The sequence below is a fragment of the Phyllostomus hastatus genome, unplaced genomic scaffold, assembly GCF_019186645.2.
Source record: "Phyllostomus hastatus isolate PE091 unplaced genomic scaffold, TTU_PhHast_1.1 phas_contig_209, whole genome shotgun sequence".
In the NCBI taxonomy this organism is placed as follows: Eukaryota; Metazoa; Chordata; class Mammalia; order Chiroptera; family Phyllostomidae; genus Phyllostomus; species Phyllostomus hastatus.
Window position 1 is genome coordinate 11,767,789 of NW_025333735.1, and position 17,561 is coordinate 11,785,349.

The window sequence follows — 17,561 nt, forward strand, 5'->3', positions numbered from 1 at the left end:
GCTTGATGACTGCCTCATGGAGGAGGTTACGTTAAAGCTGGGTCTTGATCTCTTGACTGGTTGCAAGGGTGAAAAGGCATTCAAGGTGGACAGAAAAGCATTATTAATTGAGCCTTATGATATTTCCATGTTTAAGGTCAAAATCAGTTAAATATCAGCAATTTCAGATGGTTCCACTGAATGCAAAGCCATGAAGATTTATGAGAGCATAAGTTGTTTGTAAAAGTGGATAGATGATAGAAAGTAATTCTGAGCAGCTTAGTAAGAGCCAGACTAAGAAGTTTGGGTTTTATTTTGTAAGCAATTGAGAATTGTAAAAGTTTTGACCAATGGATTTTATGTCAAGTTATGTATTTTGTAACATGTGGATGATGTGTCAGAGAGAACAAAAGGCTGTTTGGAGGCCATGGTATCAGTACAGATAAGAGACTGATGAGGCTTCAACCTAGTCAGTGGCAGTGAGATTGGAGAGAAAGGAAGAGAACATTGCAGGATGGAGAATAAGTAGGAGTCAATCAACTGGATATGAAGGATGAGTGAGGAGTCAAGAACGACAGCCTTTTTAAGTTGGGTAAGAGTGGGTGATGGGTAGAAATAGACAAAGAAAAGAAAGTAAATTTTTAGACTTCTGGGAGTAATAGGTAATGAGTTTAATTTTGCACTCAAGTTTAAAAAGAAGAGGCTGACACTGAAGCAAAAAGTTAGGCTGTTTGTGACTGAAGCTGTGGAAACCATGGTATAGATGAGATCACCTCACATTAGCAGGTAGCGTTGAAGACGAGGTGAGTCAGATGAGAACCCTGATGAGAACCAACATTAAGGTGCAGGCAGAATAAGAACAGTCCACAAAGAAGACTGAGGAGAAGCAGAAGAGGTGAAAGAGGTGTGCACATGACAGAATTTTTCTGGAAGACCAGATAGAGAATTTCAAGGATGGAGTGGCCAATAATTATGATTTCCTGGGAAATTCATGGTTGGGGGTTCATCGAAAGTAACCTGTTGTTGGAGTCTTCTGCCTTGTAAAATGAGAATTGCTATTAAATATCATTGGGAGATTTCGGACCTCAGATGTTGGAAAAACGATGTTTCATTCTACAGACTCTTTTGAGCCCTAATGCTTTTTATTTAAGTTTCTGTATATGGATGTATATTTAATAGTGATGATAATTTACAGTTCAGCCTATGCCAGAATTCCAGTTTTCTGTTTCTTTTGTGCTTTTCTAAACACATGTTCAGAGACACACACTTCTAACTCACCCTTTTCTATGGGGAATTCCATCTGCTTTACAGATGTTGCCTAATTCATCTTGCATCGCTTCACTCTGTGTTTGGGATAAAATAATAACTCTGTGCTGTAAACCAAAGGTAAAGTGGTGTTAAGAGACTTGGCAGGTGTTAACTGTGGATAGAACCTAAATTCCCAGACTGTGATTATCAAGGCAATCTTTAATCTCAAGGAGAAAGCCCAGACTGAGAAGGCACTATATTTTGGGGATCTTCACCTCTGTTTACAGCATGATTAGGCAGAGAAGAGTGACTAAAAGCTGCAGTTTAAGTACTTAAAATTAAAACTATTCTTCTGGGAAAACTCTTAGTGAACACAAACTGAGATGAAGCAATAATATTAATTCTCTGTCTAAATTTAAGATCCAATTTAATGGATCAAGATTCTATAAAGCTACCATTGAGATCAGCAGAAATGATGATCAAGAGTTAAGGATGGCTCCTAGTTATTTGACTGATGGTTCATAGTTACTTGATGGTTGAGAAGAGAGTCTTAGGAGGCCTGGCTGCCTTTCCAAATATTGGCATTTATGAAAGTAAACTCAAGTTCTTTCTGCTCCCAGCATATTTCACTTTGACTCTTCTCCAGTCTTTAGGCAGTATATCAGCTCTTGTTATTGCTGCTACTGCAGCCCCAGTCAGCTAAATCTACAGGTGGGCTGCCCTTCTCCACAATTTGGCATGTTAATCCAATAACTGAAAGATAAAGCTAGGATAAAAGTCTGCAAATCTTCCAGCTTTTAGTAATAAACTTCTACTGAACTCACATAGTTTTTGCATCAAAGTATGAAAGATGATACTGGCACATTTCCTGTTTCTCAGCATTAGTTAGCTTTCGATTGAAGATAGCCCCTACTGGGCGCCTTCTGGGAGCAGGCTCCAGGAACATGAAATTTGGGTAGATTCTTCCAGTGTGGTGTTAGTGGGAGAGACAGAGAAAAAAAGATACATGGGCCTGTTGAGTGGCTTTTTGGTAGCTGGCAAACAATAGTTGTACTAGAAGGAAACTAACTATAAATATTTAAGGAAGGGAACACTAAGGTACAGAGATCATATGCCCTTGGACTTTGCTCTAGTGTACAGCCTTTGTTATTTGACTGTTAGAATCACTTAAACTATAAACTACAAGTAGAGAAATTAAGTTAATTTAATAACCATCACCCACCTTATCTCCTTTGACAAACTTATAAAATACTACTTTTATAATTGAATGTGTGTATTTGCTTTCAGATTTTCTCCAAACCCAAACAGATTTTAGTAAGCTTTCTCATCGTTGCCTCTATTTTCCTTTTCTCATCACTATCAATATTTCTTTCTCTTCATTTTTCTTGATCTGGTTCCTCTGATTTCTTCTCTTTTGCCTTTTTCCTTCTCAACCTTTACCATGCTACCTCTGATTTTCATCAGGAACCCTACTTCTACCTCTCAGTGTTTTCTTCTTTAAATCTCTTTTCAGCTTATATCTCTCTTGGTTTTGTCTTGCCTCCATTTGTCACTTTTCTCTTCCCCTTCGTGTCCTTTACCCTGTCTTTGCCCATTTCTATGCAGCTGACAAGAACTGGAAACAACACAATTCAATGACTTGTCATATACATTGTTAATAATAGACCGTCTACATCCAGGCAGATTTCAGGCTGGCTCTCTTTTGATGTGCCCCTTGAGGATTAAAACTAACAATGGAGCAACCCTTCATGTCCATTACAGAAAAGACAGATGTCAACTAACTGCACTCATTGCAGAAAACTGAAAAATAGAATCTTTGATCTCCAAAAGCTCAGAGAAAAAATATTTTTACATCAAATATTATTATTACATCAAGTTGATGTAATAAAAAAGTGAAACAGAGTGCTTTGAAAGCTATAGGAGAGATAAATATAAAATTTGGTGCTCAGATGATAGGGGCGTGTCTCCTTCCCCCTCCAGGTTTAAAACCATTGAAGAGAAATTCATCACATTCATTCCAGTCCATAAAGTATCTTTGTGGAGCTGTAAACTCTCTCCGTGCTGTGACATTTATCTTCACGATATCCTGGCAATCCAGGAAAACAGACATGCATGGGGGGCTGGGATGCTGCTGAAGTGGAACTGGCACTAGTTTCACTCTCTTCTGTCTTGTCAGCATCCTGGTTCAGCCCTCATTTCTCTCATTCTCATCTCTGCACTCACTACACACTTCATCCCAAGTTGTTCTCCATCCCACTGCCAAATAAATTGAATTAAAATGCTGCTTTTGATAGATTACTCCTCTATTCAAGAACTTCCAGTAGCAAATGAGCTGAAATTGTGGTCAGGCATTACCTAATTTGCAAAATGATTTGTTAGTAATAGTTTTTGTATCACCTACACAGTTGGCAGGATTTCCTCCAAATGAGATGAATATATATGTCAGCGAGAGTCATGAACTGTCCAGTCCTTTAAAGTATAAAATAGTGTAACCATGGACTTCCCTGATGGACAAGTCTGACCTGAGGACTGCTCAGTCATTGCATTGTACCAATCTCCCTTGTACTGCTGTCTTCCTTTCACCTCTGGTTTGTTCACACTGGCCATCTGTCAGTTCCCAGGACAACTCGAGTCTCATCTGCCCTCAGAACCTTTGCATTTGTTGTTTTTTGCCCGAAACACCTCTACCACCTCTTTATTTTTCTTTCTTTTCCCAGCTTTAATAGGATAATTGACATATAACATTTTATATGTTCAAGGTGAACATGTTAATTTGATACACATGTATTGCAATATGATTACTGCTGTAGTGTTAGCTAATCACATAATTGCCATTTCTCACTAGTGGTGAGAACATTTAAGATCTAGTCTCTTAGAAACTTTGAAATATGTAATACAGTATGGTTTACTAAAATCACTTTGTGGTACATTAGATCTCCAGACTTATTCACCTCACTGAACAACATCTCTCTATATCCCTCACCACCAGCCCTTCGTAACCACTATTCTGTTTACTTTCCACAAATTTGGCTTTTTTAAGTTCCACATGTAAATGATAGCATACACTATTGGTCTTTATCTGATGTTCCTTTTAGCATAATGCCATCAAGGTCTAATCATGTTATCACAAATGGCAGGATTTCCTTTTTTCTGATGGCCGGATTTTATATATAATAGAATATATTATATTCATTATATAACATTTATTATGCATTTTATTTTATATATGTAATATATACTTTCTTGTATATTTATCATGTATCGCATTATATAATATTTATATATTTATTATATACAACATAATATAACAGATACAATATTTGTTATTATAAATATAACATATAATAAATATAATATATATAGATAACTCATCTTCCATTTATCTGTTGACAGATTCTTAGGTTGTTTTATATTTTAGATATTGTGAATAATGCTGCAAAGAACAAGGCATGCAGACATCTCTTCAATATTCTGTTTCATTTTCTTGGGATTTATACCCAGAAGTGGGGTTGCTGGACTATATAGTTCTATTTTTAATATTATGAATTTGAACCAAAACAGTAAGGTAGTCTCCACCTCTTCAGAGAACCCTTCATTATGTACCCTATCCTTATTATTTTCTTTCATAGTATCATCTGCTTCCTTCCTAGCAGTTGTCACACAATTTGTCATCATTGTAATTGTTTATCTTTACTTATTTATCTTCTGTTTGCCATGCTAAATTGTAGGCTCCGTGGGAGTAGGCATATTGTCTGTCTGGTTCACCACTGTTTGTATAGAATGTACCACAATACTTGTCACAGAATGGGTACCAAATAAATATTATGTAAATAGAAGAATGAGTTAAAATTTTGGTTTCACAATGCTAATATTATCTGTTTTATAGTTTCTACCCAATCAGAAGTTTAGCCAACCTCCCTCTTCCTCTTTCCCATCAGCTATATTTAATTTTACACCTTTGTTCTTGTGCTGCCTTTTGCCTAGAACAGACCTCTCTTCTCTGCCATTCTTCTTCATAATTCAAAACTTTAACCCATCTTTTAGAAAGTGTCTTACACACTCTAACTCACACTGAACTTTCTCCACTCTAAATATGTAAATCCTTCCTAACCATGATACTTATTTTTACCTCTACATTTTAAACTGGTATTTTTTTAATGGTAACATTTTAAGAGCATTTCTCTTTTTCTGATTTTGAAATTAGAGTATTTGAGTTTTCTGCTTTATATATCCTTCAGTCTTGCACTGGTTCATCTTCATCTCTCTCTCTCTCTCTCTCTCTCTCTCTCTCTCTCTCTCTCTCTCTCTCTCTCTCTCCCTCCTTCCCTCCCTCTCCCTCTTTTATATGCACACAGCTTACCATAGTAGCAAATAGTACACACCTAACCATGGGAAAAATTGCTGAAGAAGTTTTGTGAGATACTTGGAAGGAGAAAATTACATCTAGGTAAACCTCGGAAAATATGGGTTCTACATGAACTTACATCTCAGAAAGCAGGAAAGAGCATAATGGTAGGAACTGGGACTCACTATGTGTATCACACTGCAGTACTTAGTTACTAAAAAAAACTGGGACCATCCATTCTTGGACACAATTATATGATGGCCTAATGACTCCCAGATTAACTATTAATATCTTATTATGGCCCTGGCTGGTGTGGCTCAGTGGACTCAGTGCTGGCCTGAGAACCAAAGGGTCGCTGGTTCAGTTCCCTGTCAGGGCACATGCCTGGGTTGTAGGCCAGGTTCCCAGTTGGGGGTGTGTGAGAGGCAACCACACATTGATATTTCTCTCCCTTTCTTTCTCCCTCCCTTCCCCTCTGTCTAAAAAATAAAATAAATAGAATCTTTAAAAATAAAAATAAAATGTTAGTCTGAGTATCTTATGTTAAAATGAAAGAGACTTACTGGCATATTTTGTGATACTTTTTATGTCTAACGATTTTTGAAAGATATATATTAACTTAAGAAAGACTCATATTGCACTATTTAGCTTAGAACAACTGCAATTGTATCAATTTGCAAAGGCTGCATTTAAACTTCAAACTTCATGCCACTGAAAAATAATGGCAAGAGTGATTTAGTAGATTGAATATGAAATATAAAATTATTCAGATATAAGGCCTAACAACTTGGTACTTCACTGTTATTTATATTCATTCTGGAATATGTTTCTCTGGGAAATGAATCTCAGCTTGCCTTAAATTCTGTAAAAATATACAATATTCAGTTTTTCCATTTCAATCTTATAAAATGTTTAATGTTTAGTAATAATAGCTACAGAGAAAAATACTCATTCTTTGGCATAATCCATTTGGGCTGACTAGAAATTATTAGACTAGGAAAATATTATTTTTCATGATTATTTAAATAAATCTCACTAATGGCTGTGATGTATTCTGTAATTTGTCTCCCTGAACATCCATTGCCAGCTATCTTTCTCTTGCCTGTTCTATTATAGAAGCTCAAAAGCCACACTCAATTTTCCTAATCGCCTTTCTCTGTTTGACTTATTTCACTTAGCATAATGCTCTCCAGGTCCATCCATGTCGTTGCAGGTGGCAAGATTTCATTATTTTTTATGGCTGAGTAACATATACATACCTATTCATCTTTATCTATTCATGTGTGATGGACACTTAAGTTGCTTCCATATCTTGGCTGTTGTAAATAATGCTGCAATGAACATAGGGATGCATCTGTATTTTTTAGAATTAGTGTTTTGAGTTTCTTTGGATAAATACCCAGAAGTAGAATTTCTGGATCCTTCTTTGTCTCTTGTTATAGCTTTTGTTTTAAACTATGTTTTCTCAGATATAAGTATTTCTAGAAGATCAATTCTTAACTTACATTTTGAGGGTATCAGAAAGAAATTAGTATGATGAGATAACTCAGCAATCTATTTGTAGTTGTTAAATGTAATCTGTCCTAGATTTTTGTCCTTATTATAATTGCAATTAGTGCCCATTGTGGAAGTTTTGAAATAACAGAAAAAACAAAAGAAGAAAAGCAATCATATGAGATCATACTACCCAGAGATAATGACCACTAATATTTGTGTATATTCTTTTAACTTGCTAATAATTTCATACATTATGAACACATGATCATGTTATAATATGTTCAATAACCTATTTTTTACTCACTATATCATGAACATGTTTTCATATAATTATCATTCTCAAAATTGTTTACAACTTTTGTTATAAGCAGTACAGTGTTTTAAATTCTTATAAATAAATTCTTGCTACATCTCTACATATTTTCATGGTAGAAATTACTATAACACATGACATGTGGCTTTCTTAGTCTCCTATCATAAGTTGGCAAAGCTTTTATTTTAAAGTTTTGTGTAACAAATTGTAATTTCCTCACTTTAATATGGATACCTTTGATTAGTAAAAATACTAACTCTTTATCATATGATTATTAGGAGACATGAGTATTTTAATTTTAATAGCTGAAATTCAATAGCCATCCAAGGCATGACAATTTTAGTACTTCATTATTTCAACAAATATTTTGAGCACCTACTCTATGTTTCTACGTAGAGAGAATTCTAATGTATTCCAAGAAGTTCAAAGAGCACTCTAAAGTGATCTGCACTCCCTGCAAACTTAGTTAATAACTTTGGACTGAAGTCCCAACACTGTTCTCAGGTGGATCTCCTGGCACTTCTCCTGTAATTTGATGCAAATGTAATTTGGGTAAAAACTGTGATTCAGCTCTCACTTTACTAGCAATATGCAGAGTAGTTTCCACCCACTGACAGGTTCTTGAATATTGTGCAAGTTTTACAAAGATGATGAATAACATAGTAAGACCAATTTTGTTTGACCTAGTCCTGTTTTAAACAAAAGAGACATTTATATAGGCATCACTTAAACTTCTCTATGTAAAAAAAATGAGGTTATTTTTTCTCTTTATAAATAGAAAATATAAATTATAACCACTGCTTTCTCAAGGCAAAGGAAATCCAAATGCAAACAGGATAGAAGAAAAAATTAACCATAGAGGAAAGAGAAGCTTTTAAAAATCCAATTATACAGAAAAGCCTAATAACATAGGTATAATACTCAAATATCATTATATGATCTAATCAATCTGAATAACATTAATATCCTATGATTTTTAGGGTATGGAGTTACTTGGTATATTTTACTTCTCAGCACCAGTTTAAATATGCTAAAAATCAATAATTCCATAAAACTAACACTTCCTTGCTCAATGATTGAATGCCAGAATCACCTTCTAAGGTAGATGTAAACTTGAAGTCATCCTTAAAAATTTTTAAGAGACTTGGAAAACTTGTATTAATATTGAACACTTGGAAATATAAGTTCATGTTATAAAAAGCTCATTTGTGCTTTCTTATTAAGTTTCTGATTCTAGTAACAGCAAAATTCTTCAAGGAGATCTTTAACCTCTTACGAAACTTGCAGAAATAGCCAGTGTAACTTACTTATTTCTTTTTTTATTTTAATCATTGTTCAAATACAGTTTTCTCCCTTTTACTCCCAATCCAGCCCCCCCTCCTTACTTATTTCTAAAACCTCAGCTTCCACAGACACAAAAGTGCTATATGGCCTGATCTAAATCTGTGGAAAAAGAACAATAGAGAACTTTTGAATTTTTGTATTTTTTTATTGATTTGAGAGAGAGAGCTAAATTTGTTGTTCTACTTATTTATGCATTCATTGGTTGCTTCTTGTGTGTGCCCTGACTGGAGATGGAACCCACAACCTTGGTGTATCAGGATGATGCTCTAATCAACTGAGCTACCCAGCCAGGGCCTGGGTACGTGTAGACAATGTGTATGAGAAGGGGAAGAGAAGCGGGAAACAACAAGGAGGAATACAATTAGCCCTTCAAATACAAGCTCTTAGAGAATGCTCCTGTCACAAAATCACCAGATTCTCCACATAACTAGTCAGGAGTGGAGGGACAGAGCTACTTACATAGTATTTTTTAAACTTACATACAACTTTACCCTCAAATAGCCTCAAGTGTTTTAGTCCGATTAGTCTAATTAGTCTACTTAGTCTACTTTAGTCTAGTCTGCTGAATACTTAGTATCAGCTCAGGTAATCTGTCCAATTCAAGGCACACTATAGTTTGCCAAGTGTGTTTTGCTGAAGATTGGAAGAGGGTCCCACAGTGCATTGTCCTCTCAGGAAGCCTCTGGTAAGTGAAGTAGTCATTCTACATGCCGGAGCAGACTTTTGCCATAAGAACTTGAGTAGCAACAAACAACTAAATGGCATCAGGCAGATGCCAGCAGAAAACCACAGAGGAGCAATGCTTCTAGACTGTGGATTATAAACGCTCCTGTATTGTGGACAGTTGCACCCAGGTGACACCAAGAACTTTCGAATGATGGGAGATTGTTCCACTAGAATCACTAGCAGTGGACAGTTCCTAAACTGACTCATTAGGCAGAATGGATGATCTGTCAGGTATAATGACTTTCAGGACTTCCATTCTCGCCCTAATGCTTGATATTAATGACCTTTCAGGAAGGTTGATATCATTCGAATTTCATCTGCCAAAAAGAAAGAAAACCAGTAAATGAGTCAGTTTCTGAATGAAGGTAAAAAGCTGTCCCTGAAAAGGAAGCAGAATGACAGTTGTTAAAGAATAAGAACTAATGTGGAACTGAAACATGCACTTAACAGAGAAAACTCTCTTACTACCTCTGAATTGAATCTAATGGCTTTTTTTTTTTTGGATGATTTTTACTGGAGACAGTAAAGTCCAGATGGCAGGCTTAAGCTTGACCAAAAATTGAATTCCCTAGACAAAACATTTACCATATAAGGCCTCCCTTTCCTCAAAATCTGAAATTTGAAACAGCACTATGAGTTTCAGCAGGGTCTGTTTATGATGCATTAGCCTCTCAGCTTGAGGTGTGCTTACTAATAATTCACGGGATTTAGGTGCCTGTATGTCTTCAGCGTGTAAGGCTCTGTGCTAAGTGCTGCCATAGAGGACTATACGGTTTAGGTTAGAGATCAGCAAACTTTTCTCTAAAGGTCCAGGTACTAAATATTTTAGGCTTTGTGGCCAGATGGTTTGTATCACAACTGCTTAAAACAGCTGTTGTAGCACAAAAGTAGCCACATGAATATATACGTGGATGAGTGTGGCTATTTTAAAAAATTTTCATTTATGGACATTGAAATTTGAATTTTGTATCATTCCCATGTCAAAAATAGTCTTCTTTTGTTTTTTAAAACCACTTAAAAATGTAAAGTTCATTGTTAGCTGTCAGGCTACATAAAAACCAGCAGCAGCAGGCCAGATGTGCCCGTGGGCTGCAGTTTGCCACTTGCTAGTCCAGATTATAATAAATGAAAGGTAATTACCTTTGGGTCATAATAAATGGAAGATAATTGCCTTCAGTATGTACAAACAAAATTCTGTAAGTCTGCAGAGATGAGAGGGATCTCTTTTAGTTGGAACCTTAATGTAGGAGGTGTCAGTTGAATTGGTTTAAAGGATGGTATTTTAATTTTTTTTAATTTTTAAACTTTTAAAAATATTTATATTCACTTATTTGATACCCACAATTTTATATTCATATAACATGTGACATCAAACAGTTTATTATGTTTATCGAGCTCTGTGTATGTTTTTTTTTATTGTGGTGAGAATACCTACTATGAGGCCTACCCTTTTACCCAAATTTTCAGCACTCAATACAGTTTTGTTAAGTGTAGGCACACTGTTGTATTACAGACCTCCAGAACTTACTCATCTTGTGTAATTGAAAATTATACCCATTGAACATTAGCTCCCCATTTGCTCCTCCTTCAGCCATTGACATCTACTATTCTACTTTGTTTCTGTGAGTGTGAATATTTTATTTTATTTTTTTGAGCTTGACTCTTTTAGTTATTTTATGCATGTGGAATCATGCAGTACCTGTCCTTCTATAATTGGCTTATTTCCCTCAACTTAATGTCCTCCAGATTTATCCAAGTTGTCACATGCAAAATAATTGAAGTCAGGATCTCAAACAGATATCTGCACTCCCACAGTCATTAAAGCATTACCTGTGGTAGCCAAGATATAGAAGCAGCTGAAGTGTCTATTGACAAATAAGTGGGTTTAAAAACGCAGCATATACATACAGTGGTCAACTGACAAAGCAAAAGGTCCCAGTTCTACACCCAGTTAAGGCATGTGCCTGGGTTGTGGATCACCCCCTCCCTGGTCAGGGCATGAGGGAGGCAACCGATCATTGTTTCTCTCTCACATCGATGTTTCTCTCTCACATCGATGTTTCTCTCCCTCTCTGTCTCCTTTGCTTCCTTTTTCTCTAAGAATAAATTAAATCTTTAAAAAAAGAAGAAGAAATTGGAACTTATGGCTATTCCAGAGGCAGAATCTGAAGGGTCCATGAACAGAGAGTCCTGAGTGCCATTACAGGAGAGTTCCTGGTGTATTCAATGAATAAAAAAGTTCAAGTTGGTTGAAATACATTCAGAAGAATAGAGGGAGATGAAGCTAGAAAAATAGCCTGGGACTGGAAGTAGGATTGAACTTGTGGGCTCTTAAACAGAAAGCTAAGACATTTGGAGATTTTTCAATAGGTGGTGAAAAAACATTGCAATATGTGATGTCATCCCATATCAGTGATGTCCATGATGTGCAGAATGGCTTGGGTCAGGCTGAGACTGCGTGCTGGAACCCAATTAGGAGACTATGGCAAGAGTTTGAAGAGGAGATAAGAGAATCTGAACTGAGTCCAGGCAGTAGTAAGAGAAAAGAAGGGATGAATGGAAGACACATCAAAGAGGAGTCAGAAGAACTTGTCAATTGAATATAAAAGATAAGCTAAAAAAAGGGAAAGTCAAAGGAAGCTCCGAAGATTTTAAGATTTTATGTCAAGGTGACTAAAGGAATTCTATATTCGTGGGTTAGAAAGAGGAGGGGAAGGGAAATGTGCAAATGAACACATAATTGTGATCCTATTCTTACCATAATTTGGGAAAATAAATCTATGGTGGTAATGGTAGTTTTGTAGTTTGACTTTAGAAATGCTTTTATGCCAGGGTAGCTCAATCTGAATAAATGTTTTTAGTAGAGAGTGAGCAGCTTATTTTGAAAAAATTGGACTTTGATTTGGAGGGAGAGGGAGAGGTTTGGGCACATATTTCTCTACAATGTATTCTTTCTGGGACCCCGGGGGCAGTAGCCCACTTTTAGCTTGGTACAATGGTTCTTAGTGCTTGCTATGAAAGGAAAAATGAATCTACCTGAGGAAAAGGTATAGCAATGACAAGCCTCTAGGAAGAATATGATTCAGAATGATTTTCAACCAGGTGCTGTGTATCACTCAATTGCCTCAACAGCTGTCTTGAGAGAAATGAAAATTTAACCAAATGAAATCCTTGTTTTTTAAAAATAACCAATTTCTCACAGAACACATAGGATTGTTACAGATGCCCTGAAATCAAAGGAAAGGAAAAATGATAAGGTACTACAAGTTCCAAAAACTTGAATTAAGCTTCTGCTACGTTCCCGACTCACAAAGTGGTGCCTAAGCTACTTTTTATATTTTGTTCAAATTCAATATTCTAAGCAAATTTTTTTTCTGAAGGGTATATGTCCATGGGAAGGGGGAGAAACAGATGAATTAATAGAGAAAATGGCCACTAATTGTAGTGATCTGAAAGTAAACACACACACAAACATGCACACACACACCTATTTTCAAAAGGAAAATTTTCAAGTAACAAAGGGAATCAAGTCACCAGAGGAACAAAATAAGAAACACAAATATTTTATCTAGAAAATCTTTTCTGATTTTTGAGACACTTGAATTTTGTATTTCTAATTTCATTTTGTTCAACATTATTCTTTGTCTAAATAAAATCAAATGAACCAGTCTGGTCTTGGGGTATTGTCTGCTGTTTTTCCAAAGCAGTGCACCTGAAAAGCAAAACAGACTTGAATACATTATCCTCCCTGGTCCCATCATAGAATCTCAAACACCTCAGCGTGTGAATTATTGAGAAATGCTATCCCACCATTGTGAGAGACTGCTGGGGGGAATGGTTGTGCAGGCGCCCAGCAGTCCAGGGTAGTGTAGTGTGTCCTTGGCACCAAAAAGAAGTAGAAATGGTAGTGTGATACCCCATATGGAACCATAACCGCAAGCAGGGCCCATTCATCAGTGTCTGTAGCTGGGGAATGTGGGTTTTATTTTTTATTAACTTTCTTTTGGGCCCTGCTGCTTTCCTGGTGCTCATTCTTTCGAAATTGGCAAAGTATCTTTCATTTATCTTCCTAGTATTCATGTTTATCTCTTCCTGTGCTTAATACATAATGCCATTACACATATATAACATTATAATACTATGTAAAATTAGGTCATTATAAATATTCATTACAGTATATATTATATATAATGTAAGTATACAACTATAAACATGTGTATATATAACCTGGCCTGTGCGTCTGGTCTCATCGTCTCTCCCTCTTCCTGGTCGTTATGATCACAAGCAAGGACTTGACAACATGCAGACTTCTAATTAAAGCACTCTCGTGTTCTAGTTTTCTCTCTTTTAGCTCCTCACCTGCAGGCATTTCTTATTAGGTATTGAGCTATTTAACAACTGTTCTAACAGAGCAGAACAAGAACCTGATCTTGATTAGCATGTGTCAGAACGCACGTGAACCAGAGATACCTTTGTCATCCCCACGCAGATTTTTGCTTTCAACAGTTAACAAAAATAAACAAAAACAAACAAACAAAAAACCCCATAACTGGAGCTCCATTTTCTTCTCATTTTATTATTCTTCTTAAAATTTTTAAGAAATTCCAACCCAAATTCCTGGGTCAAAACTGGATTTAAACAAATGATAGTTTGTGTATGCATTGGCCATAAATACCTTTCTCTGCATTTCCTATTTTGGGGTAGTAGGGATATGTGTGGACTTCCAGCTATGGCTAATTTGAATCTTTACAAAAAATGTTAATCATAACAACTAAATGAAAAAGGTTTAGCATTGGAGACCTAGATAGTTGCCTGCCTCTGTAACTACCTCTCCGACCTTAGGTAAGTTAACTCACTGTACTACCACGAACAACCTAATGGTATTCTTAGAAAATTTACAGTGAAAGCAATAAAGGTATAATAGGGCTTTATCAATGTGAGACATCACTGTGTCTGTTACTGTACAATTATTATTTATTAGTATTACTACTACATTGCTAAAAACAATGTGTAACTTCAACCTTCTTGTGCTAAATTAGTAGGGCAAGTCCATTGTCCTGAAGAGAGTTTTTGCCATGAAAATTCTCATGTGCAGTTTTTAATCCTGTCAAATTCATTGACTTTCTTTATTAGTAGATTCTTCATTAAGTTTCAAATACAGAATTGTTGCATTGTTTCTTACTTTCAGGATATAGCTTTTACTTTCCAGACCACTTAGAAGCTGAACAAGCTATAATTTGGGGATAGGAAATACTTTAGTTGAAAACCTCAAGTATCCCTGCTGGATCCTGGCAGATCACTGAATGTCTATAAGCCAAATTTTCTCTAAACCTAATTTGATAATATCTACCTTATAGTATAGCTATGAAAATTAGTTTTGAGTCATAAAATAGTTGCAGCTCTACTTCCCATAGAAAGTTTATGTAGTTAGTCCTTCATTTAACAATAGTGTCCTTAAGTGTGTATGTAGGAAAAAATAGAGACAGGGAGGAATAGAAAAGAGCTGATTTTTAAAATATACATACCATGTACATATACACACATACATGGGAGGCATGAAGAGGAAAATCATAAAATCAAATAGTTTAAATCTCAGTTTCCGATAAAAGATCATTGCTTGATATTGGTATATCTTATCTTTAAAAACATTTTTACAAAGAAAAACCAAGAAAGAACAAATACTAACAATTCTGGGGGAGCTTCTTTAGTCATGAAATTATGACCCCTTAATTGCTGTGGAGTCTTTGCTTGCAAAAATACATGTGATCTACCTTTCAGAATTTGTGGATATAAAATGGCATAATATTATATTTTGTGCCGTAAACAAGAATTCATCATGCACCCCTTTTAATTCTTTGTTCTGTCTTTGTCTTTAGGGGTTGTACAGATGTTCTGTGCTGCATAATCTTCATACTGTTCATCATTGGCTACATTCTTTTAGGACTGATAGGTGAGTAAATACAAGTACAGAAGATTTTTAACATTTGCCAATGGAATAACTAAGTCAATGTCACATTTTTAACATTAATCATTTTCTTCCCAAAGCCATCTTATTTTTGACTGTTATCTTTTCTGGAGAGAATGTAGCTCATCAGGACTCACTGGGTAGCAGATGCAATGAAAAAGAATCACAAAATAGTTTTTACAAGGAAAGCCCAACTTAGTTAAGTAAATACAATGATAAAGGATGAAAGAAAAGCTATGGTTTCTTTTAAATTTTTACTTTTGAAATTCTATTAAGCAGGTAATTATGTTCATGTTACTATTTACTAATAAGAACTAGGACCTAGATCATTTGAGGTAATAGATAGGTAACTTTTTGTAGGAAAATTTAAAAGAAGAAGTTATTAAGAGTTCTACCAGACTATGAGAGAATATGCATAGGTTATATGCAAGTAATACCCCATTTTATAGCATCCATGGATTTTCTCATGCATGGAGGTCCTGCAAGCAGTCCCCCGTGGATGTGGAGGGAGGGCTGTGTTATGATAACAGTAATAGAAAGGAGAGTCTGAGATGTAAAGAAATATTGATAAAGATGTTTAATGTAATTTCAGTCTTCTTTCAAAGAGAACTATTTTGTGACATGATGAAATAAATCTAAAGGTCATGTAGCAGAATAAAAAAGCAGAAAGAAAAAAAGGATTTCATCAGATAATGTATTGACAGGTAAGAAGTCCTATTGTCTTTGCCTATCAGAAAAAGATACCCTGTTGTTCATTGTTAGGTTAAAGATTTTTCCATGAAAGTGAAAATAAAAAGGAAAAATTACAGACATTCTTTGTTTGGATTTTTAAAAAAATTACCAAAGGAACTGTATGAATATTTTCTATAAAAAGTTTTTTGCAATTGCATATGAATTTATTACATTTTCCCCCAGAGACTCTAAGTCCTTTCCTTTGGATGTTGACCTAGGAAACTTGAATATATTATTATTAGGGCGGGAGCTATAAAAGTCAGATAATAGCTTCTAATACCAATAGCTAATGCCTGGACTTAATGTGGATAAAATGTATTAGCAGAAAGAAGGCTGTGCCTACCTAGGGAACAATGGAAAATAGTCTTCCCTGCTTTTTCAGTCCTATTTCCAATAAGAGAAATTCTTTGAGAATAGCAATTGAAAGTAATTTCCAGAAGATCATCTCAGTAATACAATGCAAAAACTACTCTGAATTGGAAAATTAAAAAAGCACGGCAGGAAGATAAGGAGGGAGAGAAGACTAAAGGAACATAAATCACAAAACTAATGTACTCTAAGGCCTTTAGAAGATTCCTTTGGTATTTCTTTAAACTATTTTAATGTCTAAACAGCAATGTAGTTTTAACATAATACACCCTCCATAAATTGAATGTTATAATAAAATGAAATTTCCTATTATGCAACTAATGGAATTTTAGCTTCTCTAACTTTGGGACACATCTTTCTTGTCAATGTAAATTTTTTTGTTTGTTTTTACTTTTTGCCATAGAATTGAAATTTGTTGCATGAGAAAAAGAAGATATGGAGTCAGGCAGATGTCGGGTCTCCTCAGATTAGTTGGCAGACTTGGGCTAGTTTCTTCACCTCAGATTTCTTATCTGTGAAATATAGAAACACTACCTACTTTGCAGAGCTATTGTGAGAAGTAAATGAAATAATATTCAGCTACTCCAATAATGCTGCATAATAGTACTAGACAGTACTACCTTTGCTAGTGTGTAGTTCTGAATTTTAATAAATTGCCTTTAAATGTAATTTACTTTATTATTTCTATGGCAACCCATAATTTTGGGTATTACAGTTTGAATGCATACAGGAACTTCACAAGGATCTCATACTGTGCCCAGAATCTTTTCATTAGGAGGCTTTATGGCATAATCAAATAAGTGTCTCCTCTCCATCTCAGAGCCAGTCTGCTCTAATCCACAGAGAAATTCCTTCTGTCCTTGCAGGAGCCAGGAAAGCCACTGCCGCTCTCTGTCCTGTGGAGACAGGGGAGGAAAGGGCTGGGAGTACTACCATTACCTCCTCTGCAACAAGATAAGAAATGCCCCTTTCCCTTTAATGTCTCCAGATTCAGTCTGTAAATGCCTTAATTCACACAAGGAAATTAGAAGATAAGTGTTCCT

The 17,561-nt window shown here is 35.5% G+C and overlaps 1 protein-coding gene across 1 annotated transcript in view; it reads left to right on the forward strand.

Moving 5' to 3' along the window:
* Nucleotides 1-17,561, forward strand: part of SLC44A5 (solute carrier family 44 member 5) — a 338,085-nt gene that overhangs the window by 231,958 nt on the left and 88,566 nt on the right. Inside the window, exon 3 of the mRNA XM_045835610.1 lies at nt 15,329-15,402. Within this exon, the coding sequence (XP_045691566.1) occupies nt 15,329-15,402 (74 nt within the window). The remainder of the gene's footprint in view (nt 1-15,328; nt 15,403-17,561) is intronic.